This window comes from Chrysochloris asiatica, unplaced genomic scaffold, assembly GCF_000296735.1.
Source record: "Chrysochloris asiatica unplaced genomic scaffold, ChrAsi1.0 scaffold00128, whole genome shotgun sequence".
Lineage (NCBI taxonomy): Eukaryota > Metazoa > Chordata > Mammalia > Afrosoricida > Chrysochloridae > Chrysochloris > Chrysochloris asiatica.
Genome location: NW_006408646.1, coordinates 8,271,236 through 8,294,178, shown reverse-complemented (window position 1 = coordinate 8,294,178; position 22,943 = coordinate 8,271,236). Strand labels below are relative to the sequence as shown.

The 22,943-nt window shown below is 53.8% G+C and overlaps 1 protein-coding gene across 4 annotated transcripts in view; it reads right to left on the bottom strand.

Moving 5' to 3' along the window:
* SMTN (smoothelin) overlaps window positions 1-22,839 on the bottom strand; it is a 26,551-nt gene extending 3,712 nt beyond the window's left edge. For 2 of the 4 annotated variants that reach the window (XM_006869259.1, XM_006869257.1), the window contains exons 1-18: window positions 20,800-20,850; window positions 15,269-15,417; window positions 14,745-14,838; window positions 14,573-14,651; window positions 14,393-14,490; window positions 13,010-13,324; window positions 12,845-12,917; window positions 12,207-12,278; window positions 11,613-12,131; window positions 11,251-11,423; window positions 4,844-4,996; window positions 4,680-4,755; window positions 3,193-3,357; window positions 3,016-3,078; window positions 2,727-2,802; window positions 1,584-1,757; window positions 1,299-1,416; window positions 662-813 (exon numbers count right to left, since the gene is read on the bottom strand). In XM_006869259.1, the coding sequence (XP_006869321.1) occupies window positions 662-813; window positions 1,299-1,416; window positions 1,584-1,757; window positions 2,727-2,802; window positions 3,016-3,078; window positions 3,193-3,357; window positions 4,680-4,755; window positions 4,844-4,996; window positions 11,251-11,423; window positions 11,613-12,131; window positions 12,207-12,278; window positions 12,845-12,917; window positions 13,010-13,324; window positions 14,393-14,490; window positions 14,573-14,651; window positions 14,745-14,838; window positions 15,269-15,417; window positions 20,800-20,850 (2,600 nt within the window). Of the gene's footprint in view, window positions 1-661; window positions 814-1,298; window positions 1,417-1,583; window positions 1,758-2,726; window positions 2,803-3,015; window positions 3,079-3,192; window positions 3,358-4,679; window positions 4,756-4,843; window positions 4,997-9,374; window positions 9,468-11,250; window positions 11,424-11,612; window positions 12,132-12,206; window positions 12,279-12,844; window positions 12,918-13,009; window positions 13,325-14,392; window positions 14,491-14,572; window positions 14,652-14,744; window positions 14,839-15,268; window positions 15,418-20,799; window positions 20,931-22,680 lie in introns of those variants that run through there. The other 2 variants (XM_006869258.1, XM_006869260.1) reach the window with 2 other exon arrangements.
* Window positions 22,840-22,943: the final 104 nt, after the last annotated feature.

The window sequence follows — 22,943 nt, the reverse complement described above, 5'->3', positions numbered from 1 at the left end:
GGGGGGGCAATGACATTGACACCAGGATTGGAAAGGAGGGCTGTGCCCCTGGGAGGGGGGGTGAAGGAGGCGTGAGAGGAGGTGGGGGGAAGAGAAAGAGGAAGAACTCGGGGGAACCAGAAAAAGAGGGGGCAAGAAGACAAGATAGATGGACAGAGGAGGGTGCTGAAGGTGAGGTGAGCAGACGGGGCACCGATTCCAAAGTGGAGGGCTTGCGGATGTCCTATATAAGTCTCTGGCAGCACCTATATAGGCTGGGCGGGCACGGTGCCCAGACCAGGAGCCTCCTTTTGGAATCTCCAGCTGGGATCCCGTGGGAGCAGGAAGCTCAGGTGACAGTAGGAAGAAAGCAGGACAGAGAAAGGGCGGGAGGGGGCAGAGGATGGAAGGAGGGACTGGACAGGGCCACCTGGTAGGCCTTGGCCTGGGCTGGTGGCCAGGCCTGAGGCTCCTTCATTCCGGCGGGCATCTGGCACCCTCTGTATCGGGCGAGTGGGTGGTAGGGCAGAGGATGGGAGCTTACTAGGGAAAGGGGTTTCGATTGCTGTCTGACAGTGTGGCTGGCTGGCTGGCTCCAGGGGGCTTCAGACAGCTGGGCCTGGCTCAGCTGCTCAGCCCCAGATGCCCAGCTGAAACCAGCAAGGCTGGGACCCACACTTACTCAGCAGATGAAAAGGCCACTTCGAAATTCTGGCGCCGGTTCTGCGGGCTGAGCTGCCCGTAGTCAAAGGCCTCTGGGAAGAAGTTGTGTACCAGGGCACAGAAGGCCATCCCATCACTCCAACTTGAGGAGAAGTTCTGGATGTCCACATGCTGGGGGTGGGGATAGGGGCCGGTCAAGGCTCTTGCATCTGGGTATTCCAGACTGGGGTAGTTGGACTCAGAGAGGCCAGTGCTTGCCCAAGACAGCATGGCAGCTGCTCATCCAGAAGTGGGAGCATCTGGAACATGAAGCTTCTCCAACTTGATCTGTTAACGCCCAGGTCTGTCTGACACTTGGGGACAGAGAGGCCCAGCACCACCCAACTAAGACCATGGTCAGGCTGCTACCACTTTCTCTCACTTACAGGAACTGACCTACTCCTCTCGCGGAACCAGCCCACCACCCAAGGTTGGCATGGCCACTTCTTCATTTATTCTGGGATATGGAGCACGCCATGTGTCCTCGCTGAGCCTAGTTTCTCAGCCTAAAAGAGGACTTCCGGTTGTCCCTGCCACATGATGACTCAGGGTGCACAGAGAAGTGATAAGGAGGAGTCATCTGGGGGTTGTTGGGTGTCTTAGTCTCTTGGGCTTACCTCATAACCACGCGTCTTGGCTCGGCACCAGTCCAGCAACATCTGCTTGATGCTGTTGGCGTTGGGCACCCCGAAACTAGTGGAGCGCTGCACCGCTGCACGGGGACCGCCAGGGCTGCTGCAGAAGCAGTTCACGGAACCAGGTCACTAGTGGGTCCATCCTGCAGACCCCAGGCCCCGCCTTCCATGACTCCAGGCCCCGCCCAACACAACTCCAGCCCCACCCGCCTTGTCCTTAGATTCTCCCTCCCGCTGATCTTCTCCTGGCTTGGCGGCCACACTCACCCTGAGGCACCTTCCTTCTCCAGCTTCTCAATCATGGCCTTGCGTGCCTGGGAGGCAGACGTTTTGGGCAGACTCTGAGCCTTCATGAGCTCCTTTTTCTTCTCTGCTTGGCGTTTCTCAAGCGCCGCCAGGCTACCAGGCCGTGGGCTGGCCTCGTCTTCACGGTCAAAGATGCTGAGGGAGAGGGGCCACAGTTAGGCGGCAGCGGAGAAGGTTCCTACTGCACGTCAGGCCCCACCCCGACGCATTTCCACAACCAGCAACCTGGCCCACGAGGGAGGTGGCCTCATCATACCCATTTTACAGACTGAAATACAGAAGCCTTAGCAGCCTACTACTGTCAACAATGTCTGCAGATCACACCCCAGGTCATAGAGCCAACGGACTGACAAAAGCAGGATCCTGAGTTCTCTGAGAAGGTTCATTGTATTGTCAAGTTCCAAGTGAGTCCAGATTCTGAAACTATCAACTAATATGAACTACAAGGAGCATAACAATCGCTCTGTTGCTGTTAGTGCCCTGGAGTTCATTCCAACTCAGTGACCCCATGTGACAGAGTAGAAATGCTCCACATGCTGTCATCTTGACGGGAGCAAATCACCAGTTTGTTCTCCTGTGGTCTAAGCAGCTGAGTGCTTAACCATCATACTACCAGGGCTAGAATAGCTCATATCTGGGTGTCGTTTTAAACTTTCATTTCCAGGAAATATAAGGAAACTGAAGCCTCTGGCAGTAACTTGTTTATGATTTCAGCAGATATGAGGTATGAAACTTGGACTTGAAGTTGACTCTCAAGACCTCTCCAGTTGACAGCCTGGATTTGGATCCTGTCCCTGCCGTCCACATCCTCTATAACATTGGTTACACCATCTCTCCCTCATGGGGCTATGGCCTGAACCATGGTCTGCAGACATTAGGCAGTGCAGTGTGGGCATCTGTAAGGGTTTGGTGCTACTCTCAGTCACAGCTGTGAGACGCCGAGCATGTTTCTGGTCTCGCTGAGCCTCCCCCTTCTCTGTGGGATGGGTGTGATCCAAATTGGGCAGGAGTGGTCTGTCTGACACCCCCTAACACCTCAGTCTACCCCTCTATGGAATGGGTGCACAATGAGGTCCCCAGTGGCACTGAGCCCTCTGTGCTCACCTGCCCATCTTCTTGGATGAGGAAGAGGAGGAGGAAGAGAAGGTCTTGGTTTGCACCATGGTGCTGCCGCTGCCATCTGCAGAGAGGGAGTGGGGGAGCGGAATGAGAGTGCGGGCTGGACATCTGGAGATGGGTTGGGGGCTGTGTGTGTGGCTCTAGTGGTAGCCACAGGTGGAGAAGAGAAAGTGACGGCTGGAGAGAGACAGGCAGACGAAGGATCAGAGGGAGCTGGAGAAGAGTCTGAGGTGGAGGCAGACACGCAGCACAGGGCGACGCCGGGTGGCCTTACTCTCTGAGCGCCTCACGAAACTTGACTCCACTGTGGTGGTGCGGGCCATCCGGGTGCCATCATCTGAGGTGGGATGGGCAGAAGTTGAGAGAGAGGGCATGAGAGGCATAGGGGGTGAGCTGGGAGGATATATCCCCACCCTGAGCCCCGAGCCTTACACCCCAGTTGAGCTCTTACTGGAATGGACGAGCCGCTCAGTCTTGGTGACTGTGCTGACGGCTGAGCCATCGGCTGCCCGCTGACTGTGCCGAGTGGTGGTCTCAGTGGCTGTGTTGCCACGGCCCTCCCCTGGCCGGGCCCGAGCCTCCTGTAGCCGCCGTTCCCGCTCTTTGTCCCGCTGGTCTGGACAGGGATGCCCCGTGCATGTCCAAAAGGGCCGCCCAATGCCACACAGCACACACACATAGGCACCCAGCCCACACAGATGGGGTGAAGGGCAGCTTGTTAGAAACACCAATGACATAGGGGATAAGGGCCCCTTTAGGATCAACTGGGAGGTGAAGGAATGGTCATAAATTGGCAAGGAATGAGACAGCAATGATGGACTTAGGCAGAAAAAAGGGAATATAGAGTAGCTGTAGGGTATGCACTCGACTGCTAACTGCAAGGTGAGCAGTTTATACCCACCAGCTGCTCTGCAGGAAAAAGAGGAGGCTTTCTGCTCCCAAAAAGATGTACAGCCTTGGAAACCCTGTATAAGATTGCTATGAGTCGGAATCGATTCAAGGGCAGTAAGAGAGAGAGAGAAAGAGAGAAACACAGAGAGAAAACTCAAATAAGTAGGATTTGGATCCAAGACAGGAATTTTTGTGGGACCAAGTAACTGAGTCAGGAAGGAGTATCTAGATCTAGGGAGGGAGTAGCTGTGTCCAAAGAAAGTGAAGCTGGCTGAGGGCAGTAACTGAGTGGGTCCTCAAATGTGCCCTAGGAGGAGGAGAACAGCCAGAGGAAGGGATATCTAGATTCAAGGAGGGAGGGAGGAATTGGAGGTGCCTGAGAAGCAATGAGACTCAGGCTAAACACAGTTGGGAGAGAAGCTGGTGAAGGGAGTAAGGACCTCTATTAACAGTTTTTGTGTGGAGATATGTTGGGGTGGCCATTGGAAGTTCTGGAGGAAGCCACTGGATTTACAGAATTGCATCCAGAGAACTGAAAATTGAGAGAATCTGGAGAAATAAACAAATCTAGAATTTGGAAGAAAGAAGAGCTGGGTTCAGGGAGGAAGTTTCTGGGGGGAAAAACAGTTGTATCCATGGAGAAATAAACTGGGAAGGGACAGAGGCTAAGGCGGACAATAAAAGAATGTGTTATTGCATCAGGCATCTGGACTCAGGAAAGAAATAGTTGAGAGTACTGGGAGAAGAAATTGGATCTGAGAAGAAAGTATGGAGGAGTGGATAATTGGGTTTAGGTAGGAGAGAAGTTGTGGGCAGAACTGGGGTACCCATCAAAGGACCCAGAGGGAAAGAAGCAGCTGAATCCAGGATAAAGGAGTAGCTATGTACAGGGAGTATCTGAGTCCATCAAGAAAGTAGTTAAGCAAGGGAATAGCTAGGTCTAGAGAAGGAGACACTGGTAGGGCAGCTGCTGAGCTAGAGTGACCATGAATGCACCCCAGGGGGAAGGGAACAGCTGGCTTTAGGGTGGGGCAGCTGGCACTCTACCTCTCTTCCTTTGTCGAAGCTCACGTAGTGCAGCCCGGATGAGTCTGCGCTCCTCAAAGTCCGTGGTCTGATCCAGCTGCAGAGAGAGCTCTTGTCATTGCTCACCTAGTGGCTTTCTGAGCCCTGTCACCTGCCAACCTTCAGCCCACCAAGTTCAGTCATACCATCTTATCCAGGACACTCTCGTCTTCAATAGCCATCAGGTCCTCAGTTCTCAGTGGGCTTCGCTGCTCTGAAGCTTTGTCTGCCCGGGCCTGTTCAGCGCCATTGGCTACTTCCACTGCTGCAGAAGGGGGCTCTGCTGGCTCGGGCTCCATCTGTGGGGTGGGTTTGTATCTAACTCTGCCCCAATGGACAGGCACAGCCTGGGAAATAACCACTTGCCCACCAGCCTACCTCCTCATGGATGGCCATGTTGGTGCCAGGTCCACGGAAGAGACATTAACAGCCTTGTTACAGAGCTTTCCTTGTACCCAGAATCATATTAATAGAATTAATAGCAGCAATAATGATGACTACCATTTAGTAAGGAGCCCTGTTGGTGCAGTGGTTAAGCAATTGGCTGTTAACCAAAAGGTCAGCAGTTGGAACCCACCAGGAGAAGACGAGGCAGTTTGCTTCTGAAAAGAGTGTTGTTGTTCAGTGCCGTCAAGTCGGTTCCGACTCATAGCGACCCTGTATAGGGTTTTTGAGGAGCAGCTGGTGAGTTTGAACTACCGACTTTGTGGCTTACAGTCCAGTGCTGATACTACAGCACCACACAGCCTTGGAAATTCTATGGAAGTTCTACTCTGTCCTATAGTCTTGCTATGAGTTGGATTCAACTTGATGGCACAAAAAAACCTGTCTCTTTTAAACATTCCAGAGAAAGGCGATCCAACAGAATGTGGAAATTATCAAACAATATCATTAATATCACACATAAATAAATTTAGCTGAAGATAATTCAAAAGTGGTGACAGCAGTGTGCAAACAGGGAACTGTCAGAAATTCAAGCTGGATTCAGAAGAGGATGTGGAATGAGGAGTATATGGCTGGTCATCAGATGGACCTTGGCTGAAAGCAGAAAACACCTGTGTTATTGACTATGCAAAGGCATTCAACTATGTGGGTCACAACAAATTATGGACAATATTGCAAAGAATGGGAATTCCAGAACACTTAATTGTGCTCATGTGGAACATGATCCATACAAAGACAAAGAAGGAACTGAAAGTACTTCCAATCATCTCAGATGCATGTGAAAAGTTGAACAATGAATAAGGAAGACTGGAGAAGAATCGATGCATTTGGATTATGGTGTTGGCAAAGAATATTAAAATAACCATTGCAACAGAACGAGGGGTTACTGTGTGGTTTAAATATAGGAAAACTGTGAGACAGAATTGTATCCCGAATTTTATGGTGAAAACCATACTTATGCAGTCTGTATGCTGAGCAAATGATCTAAAAAGCTGACCTATATGAAGAACTCCCCATCAGGATTGGAGGAAGACTCATTAACAACCTGCAATGTGCAAACAACGCAGCCTTGCTTGCTGAAAGTGAAGACTTGAAGCATTTACTGATGAAGATCAAAGATTATAGCTTTCAGCATTGATTACACCTCAACATAAAGAAAACAGCACTCCTTACAATGGCAATAAATGCAACATCATGATTGGAGTTGTTGAGAATTATATTCCAATTGGATCCATAATCAATGCCATGGAAGCAGCACTCAAGAAATGAAACAATTCATTATTGCATTGGGCAAATCTGCTGCAAAAGACACTTTAAAATGTAAAAAAAAAAAAAGATGTCACTTTGAAGACTAAGGTGCACCAGACCCAGGCCATGGTATTCTCAATCACCATGTATGCATGTGAAAATTGGACAATGAAAAGGAAAGATCAGAGAACTGATGCCTTTGAATTATGGTGTTGAAAAAAATATTGAGTATACCATGGACTACCAGAAGGATTGCTGACGTCAGATGGATCTTGGCTGAAAGCAGAGAATACCAGAAAGATGTTTACTTGTGCTTTATTGACTATGCAAAGGCATTCGACCATGTGGATCATAACAAACTATGGAAAACATTAAGGACAATGGGAATTCCAGAGCACTTAATTGTGTTCATGAGAGAAAGTCGTTGGAACAAAACAAGGCAACAAAGAACGATTTAAAATCAGGAAAGGTATTTGTTAGGGTTGTAGCCTTTCACCACATTTATTCAATCTGTATGTTGAAGATATGAAGCTGAATTATATGTAGAAGAATGTGACATCAAGATCGGAGAAAGACTCATCTACAACCTGAAATATGAAGATAATACAACCTTACTTGTTAGGAGTGGAGAGGACTTAAAATATTTACTGACACAGCCTTCAGTATGGATTACAATTCAGTGTAAAGAAAATAAAAATCTTCACAACTGGACCAATAGACAGCATCATGATAAACCAAGAAAAGATTGAAGCTGTCAGACTTCATTTTGCTTGGATCTACAATCAACACTCATGGAAGCAGCAGTCAAGAAATCAAAAGACGAATAGCTATCATCTTGTCTAGATGGGTCTGGTGAAAGGAGATGGGGATAAGATTCATAAGATTCAATAGTGAATAACTGTTATCATGACTAATCGTGACTCACAATTGTAAAGGTAGAAGTTTTGTAACAAAAAAAAGGGGAGTGGTTGATCTTACAGTCCAGAAACAGAGGACCCTAGGACCATCAAGAGAGGAACGCACAAATAGAATGCGGGACCTTATCCAGAGAAGCAGCAGCACCAGAGATGGAGGCAGAGATGGGGGCATGGAGACGGGGAGCGGCTGAGGACTCTAGATTCATCAACTATGAAGAGAAGCTGGTGGCCAGGAGCAGACTTGCAGAATGTGCCCTTTGGAGATATAATTTATTATATAAGCCTGAGTGGGTTTTTTAGTTTGTGTGTGTTTTTAAAAAAAAGCTAAAGTGGATAAAGAGAAATACTTTTAACTGATGGTATATGGAGGGGATTATAATCAATGTAATGAAACAAGTTATATGAATTGTTGAATGTGAAACTGATGATGTGCCCTGTAAACTTTCACTCAATCCAAAATAAAAACCTTAAATTAAAAAAAAAAGAAATCAAAAGACGTGTTGCATTAGGCACATCTGCTGCACAAGAACTTTTTAAAGTGTTCAAGAGCAAAGATGTCACTTTGATGACTAAGGTATTTCACTTTGAGGACTAAGGTGTGCCAGACCTAAGCCATAGTAATTTCAATCACCTCATATGTGCATGAAAGTTGAACAATGAATAAGGAAGACTGGAGAAGAATCAATGCATTTGAATTACGGTATTGGCAAAGAATATTGAAATAACAATGGACTGCCAGAAGACAAACAAATGTGTCTTGAACATGTTATCAGTACAGATCAGTCCCTGGAAAAGGACATCGTGCTTGGTGAAGTTGAAGGTCAGTGAAAAAGAGGAAGACCTCCAATGTGATGGAGTGACACAGTGGCTGCAACAATGGGTTCAGACATGACAATTGTGAGGTTGGCGTAGGATTGGACAGTGTTTAGTTCTGTTGTACATGTGGTTGCTAAGAGATGTAACTGACTCAATGGCACCTAACAACAAAAGCCAGAAGAATGAACAAATTTGTCTTGGAAAAAATACAACCAAAATGCTCCTTAGAAGTGAGGACAATGGGATTTTGTCTCACATACTTCGGACATATTATCATGAGGGACCAGTCTCTAGAGAAGAATATCATGCTTGGTAAAGTAGAGGGTCAGGGAAAAAGAAGACTCTTGAGGAGATAGACTGGCACAGTGACTGTAACAATGAGCTCAAACACAGCAACAATTGTGAGGCTGGTGAAGGTGCACGCAGTGTTTTGTTCAATTGTACATAAAATAGAGTCACTATAAGTTGGAACTGATTCAACCCCACCAAACAACAACATCTAATAGAAGGGAAGCTGAGACTCAGAGCAGCTGAGTGATTTGCCCAGAGTTCCTCTGTAGATATATTAGTCTGGGGTCTGAGCTGAAGCCCCTGAGTCCAAGTTCTTTTTGTTGTTTCACTCTCAACCCCTCCCAGGCAGACTCTGTTCTGTCCTGCCAGTTCCTGAGCCTGGGTCCTCTTGGGCCAGTGCCCAGACAGCACATGCTCCCCTCTCCCACCCCCAGCACCACCAAGAGGGCTGGACCAGGGCCTGCAGGCTCCTGATCAAGGTGTCTGGCTGAGGGTGCTTCAGAACAAGGTCCTTTCTGAAACACCCCAGTTAGGAACCACACTCTCACGGCCCTCCAGCTCCAGCCTAGAGCCTGGTCCCACCTAGGGCATGTCACAGTCCCTTGTAGACTAGCCCCTGGTCCAACTCTCAGCCCCTCCCCTCCTGTCAGGGCCTCTCAGTCAATCCATCCACCTCCTGTAAGGAGAGCCGAGATGGCAGCTGTCTGGGAGGCTTGGCCTGGAGGAGGCAGGAGTGGGGCTGGGGGCTGGGCCATGGTCAGGGACTGCGAGGGCAGCAGCCATGAGTATCCAAAGGCCAAGAGCTTGGCACCCTCTCTGCCTAGTTTCAGAGCACTAATGACCCAGTCCTCTCAGATAAGCAAACTGAGGCTCAGAGAAGGTAGTGGCATACACCTGCGGTCCCTAAGCAGGGGCAGAACCTGGTTTCATACCAACCCTCCCCCAATCGAGAAGGACTTACGAGACTGCCTCTTCGGGAAGGGGTGGCAGAGGAGCGGCGGCAGGAGCTGAAGGCAGGTGGGTGGGCCACGGGGGTCCCGGCATCCTCCGCTGCCTGGAAGAGGGCCTCGGGGTTGGCAGCCATCAGGAGCAGCTGGCTGGGCTCCAGCTCAGGCTCGAGGTCTGGCACCAGTGGGACCCCCAGCCGCAGGCTCAGCACTTCCACCTGCCTGACCAGTGCATCCAGCCGCCGGCCCAATGCCGCTGTCTCTACCCGCAGGTCTTCAGCAGCTCGGGCCACTGGCTCCACGGCAGTGGCAGCTGCCTCAGCTGCCTGGGTCACTGCCGCCTGGCCTGCCTCAGCCACTACCCGCAGCTCCTCTAACGCCCGGCCTAACCGGTCCTCGAGGGCTGCGGCCAGCTCAGACCCAGGCCCTGGAACCCCCGGCATGGTGCCTTATGGGGGTGATGGTGGGGCAGTGGCAGGGGCTGGTGCCTCTAGCTGACAGTGTTGGTGTCTTCAAAGCTGGCCGGAGGGCGAAGGCAAGGGCAGCCAGGCCTGCCCCGCCCCTGCCAGCCTCCCAGTCAGCAGCCCAAATAGAAACCTATTCTTGGCTCCCCTGTGGAGGGGCCGCAGGGGGAGGGGTGGCCGGCTCAAGTGAGCTGACAGCCAGGCCTGGCCCTGCAGAGATCACGGACAGGCACACCAAGGCTCACAGGTTCTGAAGAATGACTGAGGCCAGGACTCCAGGCCCTATGGGTGGGGAGACTGAGGCAGGGACCAGGACAGGGCCTGCCTGAACCCCCATATGCTTTAGCTGTGAGGACTCCGTCTACCAGACTCTAGAGCCTGCAATCCTTCATCCTTATGACCCGCTGCTTTTAAAAACCTTGCCTGTGTGGCAGACATGGAGGCAGGCCTTACAGCAATCTGCTGTAAAAAGCGTCTTGTCCCTGAGATCAATGTCATCTGGCCTGCTTGTGGTACTCACATCCACTGACAGACTTTGAGTGGTAGCCTTCCGGGCCTGTCTTCTGCTCCTCTGTGTCTCTCAAAGGGGGAAACTGAGTCAAACTGGTGGTGTCAGGCCTAGAGCTTACCATGGCACCTTTTACCCACCCAAGGGCCTCAGTCATCCCCTGTCCACTCTCTTGGCAGAAGGCCAGAGGGGTCCCTCCTGCTTTCTAGAGGAAAGGATGCCTTCTTGTTCCCACCCTCCACCTGTCACTGCCCAGAAACCCCAAAGCTCTAGCCATCCCAAAGTCCCTTTCAGCCCACATTCTAGCATAGTGGGTATTACCTGGGCAGCTTCTGGGGATCTCTTCCCCAGCTGAGCTCCCAACCAGTCGATCCCAGGCTCAGGAATGAATAATGGAAGGGTGCTGCGTATTCGGTTCCCACAGCACCTGCTAGGCTGCTGCCTCACTTGACTGGCACCCCCTGCCTGCCTGTCCCCCACCAGTGCTACTAATGCTACAGAATGTTGACACAAATGCTAATTGCTAATCTCTCATCTCCTAAAGAGTGGAGCGGATCTTGGATGAGCAGATGATGACTCTGACCCTCGGAACTGACAGCCAGTATGAGCTAGGAGTTGGGGGCTGAGGGACAGCTACAGGAAGAGGGGGTAAGCCCCTACTACTCTCTCTGAGCCTCAGTTTTCTTATCTGTTGAGTAGGGATAAGCCAGCCCATTTTGGAGTAAGGACCAAAAAGAGCAAGTGGGAAGTGTAAGAACATTGCAGAGTGAGCTTCTGACATGTCCAGCGGCTGGTAAGTTACTGGCTCTGAGCCTTGGGAAGCCACCTTCCCACTGGGGGAAATCTGCCAGTCCTATACTCCTGAGCAGTCTGTGTGACACTGAAGGATGGTGAGACTGAGAGGGTGAAGGGTCTCACCTTAATGTGGCAGCCTCCCCGGCTACCAGGGGCAGCAGGGCTGAAACTGGTGACATGAGTGACGCTGCCTAGCCGGGCCAAGGATCCAGGGCTGCTGACATGGGTGATGGTGCTTGTGCCTCCGCTGCTGGTGCTGTGAAGGCTGGGGGGTGCACGAAGCCCCAGCGTCACTTCTGAGGGAGAGAAGGGCTGCTGTGAGGATCGGGTGGGATGAAGGCAGGGCCAGTCCACGTTGATGGTGTCCTTGACCCCAGGACACCTCTCAGAGACACTGTGAGCCTGGGCTGCAGACCCTGGCAGCCATGCAGAGTGGGTGGCTGCAGGTACTCTGCCCAGCAGTGGGGGGCAGTGGGGAGGCTTACCTGCCCTCTGGTTGCTTGTAGGCAACAACACGCGGCCTGTGGAGGCCTGGCCTCGGCCATCCTTGATCTCAATGGTGAATGTGGTCTTCATGCTGCCTCCTGGCTCGGCAGCACCGGTGGCCACGGGCATTGGGGCACTAGGCTCCTCTGAGCGGTGGGCAGGCCCCCCTGCTCTGTTTTCAAGGGACCTGGCAGCTAAGCCCCGCCCCTTGGGGCCCTCCTCCTGGGGGCAGCTCTGGAGCTGGGCAGGGGGCTGGGCTCCTGGCTGCTCTTTGATGAGCAGGGAGGAGGTGTCACTGGGGCCCCTTGAGGAGGAGATTATAGAGGAGGAGACATGGGTGGTGTTGATGAGGGAGGGGCCCAGGATCCTTGTAGGACTCGGGGTGCAGAAGGCTGCCCGGGATGGGCTGTTCTGAAGCCTGGCAGCCATGGGAGAATCGGATGTGAACTTGCGGACGCGGTCCCGAACAGAGCCAGCCCGCTGGAATGGGGAAGGTCCACTGTCTAGTGGGGTGGGCTCTAGAAGGCACAGGAGGGCAGTCAGTGGTTGGGTGGGCACAGGGTCTGGGAGAGGGGAGTGGAAACAGACAGTACCTCGGTTCTGGGCTGACTGGCGGGGGCTGAGCACAGATAGGGAACGTTGGCAGGAACGGGGTCCAGCCAGTTCTGCCAGGGGAGACACATGGGGGAAGAAAAAGGAAAGTAAAAGGGAGGGCTCACCTGGGGGTCCCATGTCCTCTCCCCCCACCTCTCTAACTCCCAGTTCCTCCCTGCATCACCCCAATTCTTCCAGCTTCCCCAGCCCTCTTACATCCCATACTCCCTAGCCTCCCCACCCATTGACCCTGGGATGACCTGGACACTCTTTGGGGATGGGGGGCAGGGTGAGGTTTGGGCTGGAGGGAGGGTGCCCAGATCCTCCCTACTGATGGTAATGGGGGACCCCCCCACCCCTGGCCAGCGCTGCCCACAGCTCCAGCCCAGAGATGGGTGTGCTCCCTTATTGGGGAGAAGAATGTGCCTGAGGCCCTTTGCCTTTCAAGGCTGTGGGGAGGCCTCTGGCCCTGGTGGGGAGGGGGTGAGAATGGTCAGGGACACCTCAGGGACAGTTGGGGGAGTGTCCAGGGACTGCCTGGACCTGAGGAAGCTGGAGCTGCCCACGCACACCAGACCATTCTGCAGGCAGGGCTATGGAGGCAGGCGCCCGTAGCAACCCCTGGCAGGACCCTCACCTGCTCTCTTTGTGTCGGAGGTGCCTCTGGTGGGGCCCGGGGCAGCAGGGGTTTCTGGAGGGCCAGACAGGAGCTGCCGGAAGGCAAGGCATAGGAATAGGCAGGGCCTGACTCTCACACCAAGAAGCTCACCTGCTGGCATCCCTGGCCCTCATCCACACTCACCTTGTTGACTACCTGTCTCTCTGTGCTGGGTGGGGCTGGTGGCTCCTGGGGCTCGGGACTGGTGTCCCTGGGTGAGCTAGGAGGCTCAGGGCTGCCTGAAGCTTTGGCGGCAGGGCACAGGGCCTCAGCAGGCTCCAGTGGAGGTTCAGGGGAGATGGTGATGGGTAAACTGTTGGGTACGGCCAGTGAGCTGGGTGTATCTTCAGAAGGGACCCGAAGCAGGAGTGTCACTGTGGTCACATCCTGGTTGGTGGCCTCAGGGGTTGGTGACTCTGGAGCCCTTGGCTGTTGCTTCTGTTCCTCAGGCTCTGGTACCTGTGTTGGGCCCACAGGATGTGGCTGAGGCTTCCCAGGTCTTGAGTATTACTGAGGGCCAGGCCAGTAGGTGTCCAGGGTAGGGCATGCAAAGTAGGGCTGGGTACAACTTCCTGCGGGCACACCTGCACTGGCACACTATGGGCAGTCTCCAAGCCCCACTCACCAACCTCTTGGCACCAATAGTGGCTCCCAGTCTTAATAGATCCCTGACGCCTCAGGCCCCTGACCCCTGACCTCAGACTGGTCATTTGAGGTGGGGAAGGGGTCTTGCCAGGACCAGAGACCCAGCAGCCTCTGCTGGTTGCTTAGGGAATGACTCAGACTGGCCCCCCTACTCAACCTGAACTCTCCCTGGAGAACAGAGAGGACTCTGTGAACAGTGCTCCACAGGTCATCTGGGGCTTGACGTGTGGCTCTGAAGGATAACGCACTGGATTGCAAGGTCAGTTTGAACTGCAAGGTGGTTGGCTCAAACCCACCAGCCACTCCTCAGACACCTAAACAGGGTTGCTGTGGGCCGGAACCGACTAGACAGCAGTTAACAACAAGTCAAGGTAAGGATGTGGGCTGTGTCTAAAAAGTTAAGGCAGCCTCCAGTGGGCTTAAGCTGGGTGGTATCAGGGTCAGGTTTGCACTTCAGGGAGATCTGTCTGTCTGCTGAATAAAGGCTGGATGGGGGTGTGGGGACAGGAGGTGGGGGCGGGGAGGTCGACAGGAAGGTTAATACAATCCTCCCATCTGGGAGGAGGTCCTGCCTGCTAACAAGGCTGGAGACGGACAGGAACTCAGACACAGTATAAGACAGGCTGGCTTGGAGGGGAAGGTCTAGATAGAAACACGACTTTTGGTGGGGGGGGGGGTGGTAAGTGGGGGATGCATGTGACTAGAAGTTACCTGGGAGAGTGGGCAGAAGAGAGTGGATAGAGTTTCAGCGTTCCCCCAACCCAAGCTGAGGGAACCCCTTAGTCAAATAGCAGGCTAGAAAAGACACCTAGGCACCCCGCTGCTGGTGCCCATCGGCATAGGATGCTGGGGCCACCTTCCCATCCGGCCCATGACCCTTACCTCACACTGTTCCAGCCTGTGTGCTGCTCGACCCTTGCTATCCTCTCTTGAACTACCAACAGGACGCCCGCTGCACAGCCTCCCAGCCAAGGTGGCAGCTGGAGGGAAGGAGTAAGCGTCAGGTGAGAGGCTGGGAGGTGCTGTGGGCAGCAGCGCAGGGGGCCTACCCAGAACACATACCCTCAATCTCCTGGGCCCGTACACGGCGGATGGCAGCTCGGATCAGCTTGCGCTCCTCATACTCGCCGGCCCCCCGCAGCTATGGGTGAGAGGCAGACCACAGGCATGGGACTGGAGAGTCCAGGGTCTTCACTGGTCCTGCCCTCCACCCCTGCCCTGACCTGGGCCTCACCAATGTGGTCAACTCCTCCACATCACTTATGGACTCCAGCTGCCCTGCCAGCCGGGTCAGGGCAGCCCTCTGCTCAGCCTCCCGCTGCTGTGAGCTGCAGGGACAACATATCTGTGACTGGGGAGTGAAGGCTGGAGAAAGAGGTCCCCAGCCCCTCAGCAGAGGAGCGTGTATGTAGACAGATGTGCACTCCTTCTGGTGGTGCACATCTGAACATGCAGGCCCGTGGCCAAAGCCCATGGCCCTGGGTACTAATACAACACATCCAGAAGAGTCCACATATACACCTCCATGTATTCCAAATGAGTACACGTACAGTTGTTTGCAAGGTCGGCAGTTTAAACCCCCCAGCTGCTCCTTGGAAACAGGGTCCCTAAAAGTCCACCGCACTTAACAACAACAGATGCATACATAGATGGACAGCAGACGCATAGGTAGGGACGTGTTCCTGCCCACCTGCACACTAGCTGAGCACACACTGCCTCCCATCCACCAGCATGTCCATCCAGCACCCCACCACTCACTGCAGCCAGTTTTCCTTGTTCTCTTGCCGCTCAGCACGGAAGCGCTTGGATGCCAGGGCCTCCTCCTCCCGCTCCAGCTCCTGCCGCTGCAGCTCCCGGATGGCCGAGCGGATGCGCCGCCGCTCTGCCAGATCTGCTGTGACCTCCAGCTGCAGGGCAGGTTGGGGCAGGTCATTTTGGCTGCCAGGGGTGGAGGGCTGGCACGAGCTGCCCACACTTTTGCCTGGAGCACAATGATTGGTCTGTCTTCACTCCCTCTGTTCCAGGCCTTCACATGCCTTGTCCGCCCACCCAGGGTCTCAGGGAGACCCAGTTCATGGTGCCAGGCATTCCCAGAGAGCCACAGTGCACCTACTGTGTGTAGGCACTCTTTGCTTCTCCTGTCACTGAGTCCTTCACTATCAAATCCCCAAGAGCCAGAGAGACACAGTTGGTGTGTGTGTGGGGGTCACCCTTTGAACCCCTAACTGTCCCTGAGGAGGGGAGGGTGGTGTGGGCTGAAGGAGTCAATCCTGTAAGCAAGAGAAACTTTGATGCTTTATCTCTCAAAGTACCTCCCTGTTTTCCTATACTGGGCAGATGGGGAAACTGATGCAGGGTAGGATATAACTGAAGGTTGGAGAAGCTTAGGAGTCCTGGTTCTTGACCTGGCTGGGGGTTAGTTTCCCCTTACACTAGCCCAGACCTAGTCACCATCAAAGAGGCTAGAGCCCAAAACGAATGTGGAAGTGGCATTAGAGGCCACACAGGGCTCTGGAAAAAGACAGCCATGGGAGGTAGGCATTCTAACCATCTTCTCAGCCCCTCTGCCCCTGGGAAACTGGGGATGGCTGATCCAACAGGGTTTGGGAAAGGGTATTTTCAGCTAATCTTATCCACACCTCCTCCTGGCAGAGCCACCCCCAGGGAGCCTCTGTGGCTCCAGGGAGAGAGGAATGTCCTAGGGGCCTCCAGGAAGCTAGTGACAGAGATAAGCCTCCAGTGTGGGTCTGACAGCCAGATGGTCATTCAGTAGCCAAGACCAAGGAGCCCTCTCATTGCCAGCCACCCCCTCTCCCCCACGAACATTCCTTCCTGCTCAGTGTGGGGACTAGGGAGGGCTAGGGAGAGATGGGGTTTCAGCAGAAAGCTTGGTTTGGCCTAACCCAGCTGTGAGATAACTTGTCCCAATCTGAAGAGAAGGGGAGAGTCTTAGGGGGACAGCATCCTCCCTGGGTACCTTCTGGCTCTGCGTTACAAAGGAGCTATGGGGTAAGGAGTGCCCTGAGGTTCAGGCCAAGGAGGGCTGCTTAGGGGTGGGCTCCGAACCCCCATTGGTTACATCCCCCATCCAGTCCTGGTTGGATGGTCAGGGCACATCTCTTAACCTTTCTGTGCCTGGGACAATGGTACACACACACACACACACACACACCCCTCTCAGGGCAAGGGGTAGGGAGAGGCGCATTACTCAGGGTCTCCTGCATAGTTGGGATGCAGTAAGCACCACCTTCCTACTTGGTTTCAGATATTCAGGAGAAGAGAGGGCAACTAGGAAGGACAGGCTATACAAAGGCTCCAGTGCCATTTACTGAGCACCTAGTGGGAGTCCTGGTGTGGTGCTGGGGATAATGCACTGAACCACAAGGTCAGTTTGAACTTCAAGGTCAGTGGTTCAATTTCACCAGCCGCTCCTTGGAAACCCTATACAGGGTTACTACGAGTCAGAACTGACTCAACAGCACTTAACAACAACAATGGGAGTGGCGCTGTAGGATAAGCACTTGACTGCAAGACTGGTTTGAACCACAGTTTGGAAGCTCAAACTTACCAGCAGCTCCTCAGAAACCCTATACAGGGTCCTATGGGTCAGAACAGCACTCAACAACAACAAAATGGGAGGAGGGGGCAGAGCCTGTGCTGAGCTTCCCACATGTCCTAACTTCATGACCGTTACCCCATTTGACAGATTAGACAATTGAGATTTAGGAAGAAATAATTTGCCTGGGTCACATTGCCTAGGAAACACTGGAGCTATGACTTGAATCCAAGTTTCCAAGGTCTGTCCTGAGTTGAGGATAACTTTGCCATGGTGGGAACCTGAGTTGGAGGTGCCCTGGTGTGACACTGTAAGTTAATGTACTGGACCACAAGGTCAGTTTAAACTGCAAGGTTGGTGGTTCAAATTCACCAGCTGATCCTCAGAAACCCTATACAGGGTAACTGTGACTCAGAACCAACTCGGCAACATTAACAGAGGTGCCCTGGAGTCCAAGAGGGCTATTATGGCCCAGGGAGGGGACTTAGGGACATGAGATTAGGCCACCAATAGGCTCATCTACCCCCGAGTCCTGGTGTAGCCTCAGACTCCAAGTCCCCTCTGGTATACTTGAAGAGACAGCTGGGCTGGGCTGGCCCTTCTTGGGCAGAGGGTAAGCTGAGGACCAGAAGTCCAATGACTAGAGCTTTGTCTCCTGGACCCCCTTTCCCAATACTCAGGGTGCCTCTGAAAAAGGCTGATATGGGAACCTTGCCATTTCTGTAATCACTGGAGGCTCAGTAGCCCCATGCAGATAATCGGAGCCTGTATCTGATCTATACAAACCAACCCCCCCCCACACACACACACCACAGTCAGTTTGTCACACTGTGGTGGCTTTCATATTGCTGTGATATTGGAAGCTATGCCATTGGTGTTTTAAATACCAGTAGGGCACCCATGGTGGACAGGTTTCAGGTGAGCTTCCAGACTAACACAGACTAGAAAAACTGGAGAGAGGTAGAGACTGCTTCTGAATGTTTACGTACTGAAACCTTATGAAGAGCAGCAGAACATTGCCAGATACAGTGCTGGATAATGAAAACATTCAGCAATGGACTCGAACGTTACAAGGATTGTGAGGATGGAGCCGGATCAGGCAGTGTTTCATTCTGTTTATGTGAAGTAGCTGCAAGTCTGAACCGACTCAATAGGCACCTAACAAATTAACAACAATCATATCCCCGAAGTGGGTGGGGCAGGGCTGGGGTGGCGGTGGACAATGTCTCTCCACTGATTATCCTCTCACATGACACTTTCCTGTGGGCCTGAAGGCAAGGGTTCACCCACAGTGTCCCGCTGGCTGTTCCTCCATCTCTACCCTTTCGGCCCCACAGAGGTGTGTGGAGGGGGTTGGGGTTGGGGCTGGGGGGAAGAAGCACAATGCACCATTGTCCTCCAGGGGGAAGGAAGGGGAAGGGGAAAGGGATGGGGCGGTTTCCGAAACTGCCCAGTGAAATTCTCCCAGGAGGCAAGAAGGCGCTTCCTTCCCCTGGGAGGCCGGGCCTCCGGGTACTTTTTTTGCCCTAGCTGCTGGGGGCGTCTCGCACCACCACCCCTTCTCTAGGCCTCAGTCTTCCTAGTGTGAGACGATTGTCCAGGCCTTCCCTCAGCCCCTGCTTCCCAGTTACTGATGGGCACCAGCTGGAGGTGCAGTAAATTCTCGCCAGAGGGCGCTAAAGGCCTGGGGGGGGGGGTGTCCCGTACGTCCCAAGGCACCACCCAAGCCTCGCCCACCCCGCCGGCTCTACAGTAGAGAGGGGAGCCAGACACGAGACTCTTTACTACCGTAGGCTAAAAAGGCCCTGTCTACCGAGAAGACACAGATGTTCAGGGAAGTCAAGAGGCTTCCACAGGTCACCCAGCTAGTAATGACGAAGTTGGGGGAGTCGCGACGCACCCCCGTCCCACGCAGCCCCAAGCCGGGTGTTTAGCCACAAATGGGGAGCAGAGGCCGGAAACGGCCTCCGGTGTTCCCGAATCGTCAGGACTGGGCGCCGGCAAAGCTGGCCCAGCCTTCCCTAATAAGGCTCAGTCCCGCAGGGAGGAACCGGGATCTGAACGCCCCAGTCCCTGCCACGAGGCTTGCGGGGGCCGGGCCAGCGCGCGGGGCGGAACCCTCGGCGGACTCAGGGCCTCAGTAATGGAGGGCTTCAGCAGAGGAGGAAAGGGGTCTTGGGTAGGGGAACCCTTGGCGGCTGACAGACTGGCGATGTGTGGGGCGGAGCCTTGTTTGCCTTTCCCAGGGAGGGGGTGGGGGTGGAGGTGGGCAGATTCCAGAGTGGAGTTCTGGCTCCGACTTTTGGAAACGTTTTCTACCGCCCAGGCCTAGAGGACCTGAGCCACTGCATGGACTCCGCGAGATGGGGATGAGCGGGGTCAGGCCCGGCTTTTCCCTCTTTTGAACCCCTGCCTCTAATACTCCCATAAGAACTCTGACTTCCGGAGGGGAGGTCGGTCCCCTCCTAGCCACAAGCAGCCGGCCGCCTTGTCGATGGCCCACACCCAAGCTGTTCAAGGCAGTGGTTTGAGGACACACTAGCAAGTACCTTCCGGAGGTTAGAGCAGCTGCTGACACTGGACAATAGCATACGGGTGGGGTGGGTCACCGGCCTTTTCCATGGGAAGGTAAATCTTTAATTTACACATTGGACAAGGATCTAGGGCTGGCACGGGGGTGGGGGAGTGGAGTGGCTGGTCCCTCCGCTGGTCAGTTGCCATCCCAGCTGTAGGACTTGCCCCACAGCCTCTCTGTGTATGGGGATAGATGCGGCATCCTCTGTGACCACCCACCAGGGGTTAGGCTGAGGCCCCACCATTAGGAGTGGACTTCCTGGCCCACTGCTAACCGTGCAAACAGACCCAGTGCCCCACCCTTTCTGCTGTTGCAGCCCCTGAGAGGAAGAAGTTCTCCTGAAGTGCCTGGACATGTGCCTCATTTTATCCTCAGGCCAACCCTACAACCTAAATGTTGTGCTTAGCCCCCCTTCCCCTCCTATTTTACAGGTAAAGAAACAGGCTCAGTGTGAAGAAAGTGACAGCCCTGGGGTCACACAACTCAGAAGGGCCCCCAAAGCCTGTCTTGTTTTTGTGTCCATCACACCCCTACCCCACAACCCCTTGGGCTTTGAGCTAGGTGTCCTGGCTAGCCTTCCTACTCTGGGCACAGGCCCAGCTTGTCCTGCCCTTCTCACACCTTTCTCCATGGCCTAAGCCATGTTGCTCAGAAACAACAGCTCTGAGGTTGGGTCCTGCTGCAGCCTCTACCTAGCAGTGCCCTTGGGGCAGGTGATTTCACCAGTGAGTGAAGTGTCCTCCCTGCTCGGGGAGCTGCTCTGACTTGCATTCTGTGAGATGGTTCACACGGCACTGGACTTGCCCCTTGTCCTGCTATGGATTAATACCCTTGCTGCTGCTGTGATCACTGCAGAGCTCAGGCTCCAGCCTCCCCACGTGTGGCTGCACATGGGTTGGTCCCCAGCAGTTACTGTTTAAACAAGTGGTGGCAGTTGGGGGCCAATAGGGGCTAGGCCTCTGCACCTGGCACAGGCAGGCACATACCACAGGGGCCTCTGCATCGGCCAAGCAGAACTGGTCTCCCTCTGTCCACCTGCCCTCTCCCCCTCCCCCCTGGCCCCATCACAACCTCTTGATAGCTGAAGTAACCTGGGCAGGCTCTACCTAGATGTCCTGGCTTGCTCTTCCCCACAATAGGGAAGATGGGGCTACTTACCAGCTTCCTTAGGGCTCCCTCGTCGAGCCCAGCCAAGGCATCGTCCACCATCTTACTGGCCCCCAGCTCCATCTGTCCCCTTCTGGTGAGATCCCCAGTGTTTGTGACACTTGACACCAGCTCAGGGGATTCTGTAGGGACAGACATGGGTCAGGCCTATTGGGGGCTCTAGAAGTCACAGGCACTTGGGGTCTATGCCTCAGTATCCTTTCTGACCATTGCTATCCCATTCTTGCTACCTGTGATGTGGCTCCTGGCTGGTAGTTGTGTTCTGCTCTAGTGTGGTTTGCTAGAAAATTCACTAAATCACGACTTAGTGGGGGGTTCCTGTTACCAGTCTGTGTGGCTTGCGCTGGGGTCCTCACTATGTCTAAGCATCAAGAGAGGGCAGCAATCTGTATTGAGAAGTTGAGGGCCCAACAAGGCCCACCCAAGATGTGCTCACTACCAGGGGGTGCCCGCCAGACTCTACAGTTTCCCTGTCCTACCCACCCATCCTTTGGGACTTCCCAGCCCCTACCTATCTCCAGGTGACTTAAGCCAGTGGAGGTGACACCGTCCCAGGCTTATCCTTGGCACCAGCCCTTTTCTCATATCCCTCTTCTTGTCTCCCCGTCAACACACACACATAGACACACCAGCCATCCTGACGCCATAAAGTCAGGCACCCAACTCCTCCTGATAGCTTACACATTTAGAATTTAATTCCCCAGTGGGAAAGGTCCTCAGAAGCGGACTTATCCAGTCCCCAGACTTCAGACTAGCAAACTGAGAGGCTCAGAGAGTATCAGGGATATTTTACTGGGAAGAAGAGACCACAAAAATCAGGCATTCTCAGAAGGTATGAAAAGACTGCATGGAGACTTTGGACACCTCTGGTTTCTGAAGGCTCCTTCCAACGAGCACCCAGGGGCTCAGGGCACCCCCTCTTGCCTCATCATTGCCCATCAGAGTGGACCACTGAAGCTTGGCCCCATCCCAGCACACCTCTCCCTTTCTTCCTGCAACCCTGTTTGTTTCTGGAAATGTGGGGGCCCTCAGGCTAGTGCATTGCAGGAGAAATATGAGGCTTTCTGCTCCCCTAAAGAGGAAAACCTACACAGGGTATAGATGAGTAAGAACCTACTCAGTGGCACTTAACAAAACAGCCTAGTGCATTGTAGATGCTTAGTTAGTATCTGGTGACTGAAATGGCCCTAGGATGCCCCCCCCCCATTCCTGTTGACTCATCCCTCAGTCACCTCATTGAGAACAGTCACTTGGAGAATCAGTTCATTTAGTGACAGACTGGTGGGGAGCCCTGATCCCTACAGCTGGGGTTTAGTAGACCTTGCCTGTTAAAACCACTGATTAATCCTTCCATCTCCATCAGCGGGGAAGGGTGTCAACCACCCCTGTCCCCTGGACCTTATCTGCCCACTTTGTCTGGGGTAACCCCCAAATATTGCAAAGTGGTCACCAGTTGTTTACCTTAGGGCCTCTGGACACTGAGTTCCCCACATCGTCTGAGGGGCAGAGGTCCCTAATGCCTAACTGAGATGTTTGGGGGCTGTGGGAAGTCCCTTCTTAGAGATTCCAAGGGTTGCTCCCTCACTCCAGTCCTATGGCTGCTACTTGTCTCAGTTTGGGGTCCTCGGATACCTCAGGGGTCTGTGGGAACTTGTTCAGGGCATCTAGCCCACAGACTAGCACCCCTAGGGATTACAGGGCCTCTAAGAAGTCCGTGGGCGTCCTGCCCTGCTGTCTCAGAATTTTCTTCTGTGGCTTAGATCCCGAGGGGCTCCTAGGTCTGGGAGTCCCAGTACCCCTGTCCAGATGTCCGGATTCCAATTCCCGGACACGACCGGAGTCCTAGTGCTGCCCCAAGGCCCTCACACCCACCTCTCAGTCCGGTCCTTCCCCCGGCGCGGTCTTGGGTTAGCTCCCTTAGGATCGGACAGATGGACGAGAAACGGACAGGCGGGAGGCGCGGCGACCAGGTATCCCAGGCCCGCTCAGCAACCGTCCCCAAGACTCTCTGAGAGCCGCCCGTCTAGCCGCGCCAGCAGTCCCAGCGATTCCGCCCCGCGCCGCCGCTCCAACCAATCTTCTGGAGGGTCCCTCCTACACTAGCGTTCTATTGGGGTAATTCAATTTTAAGGCCA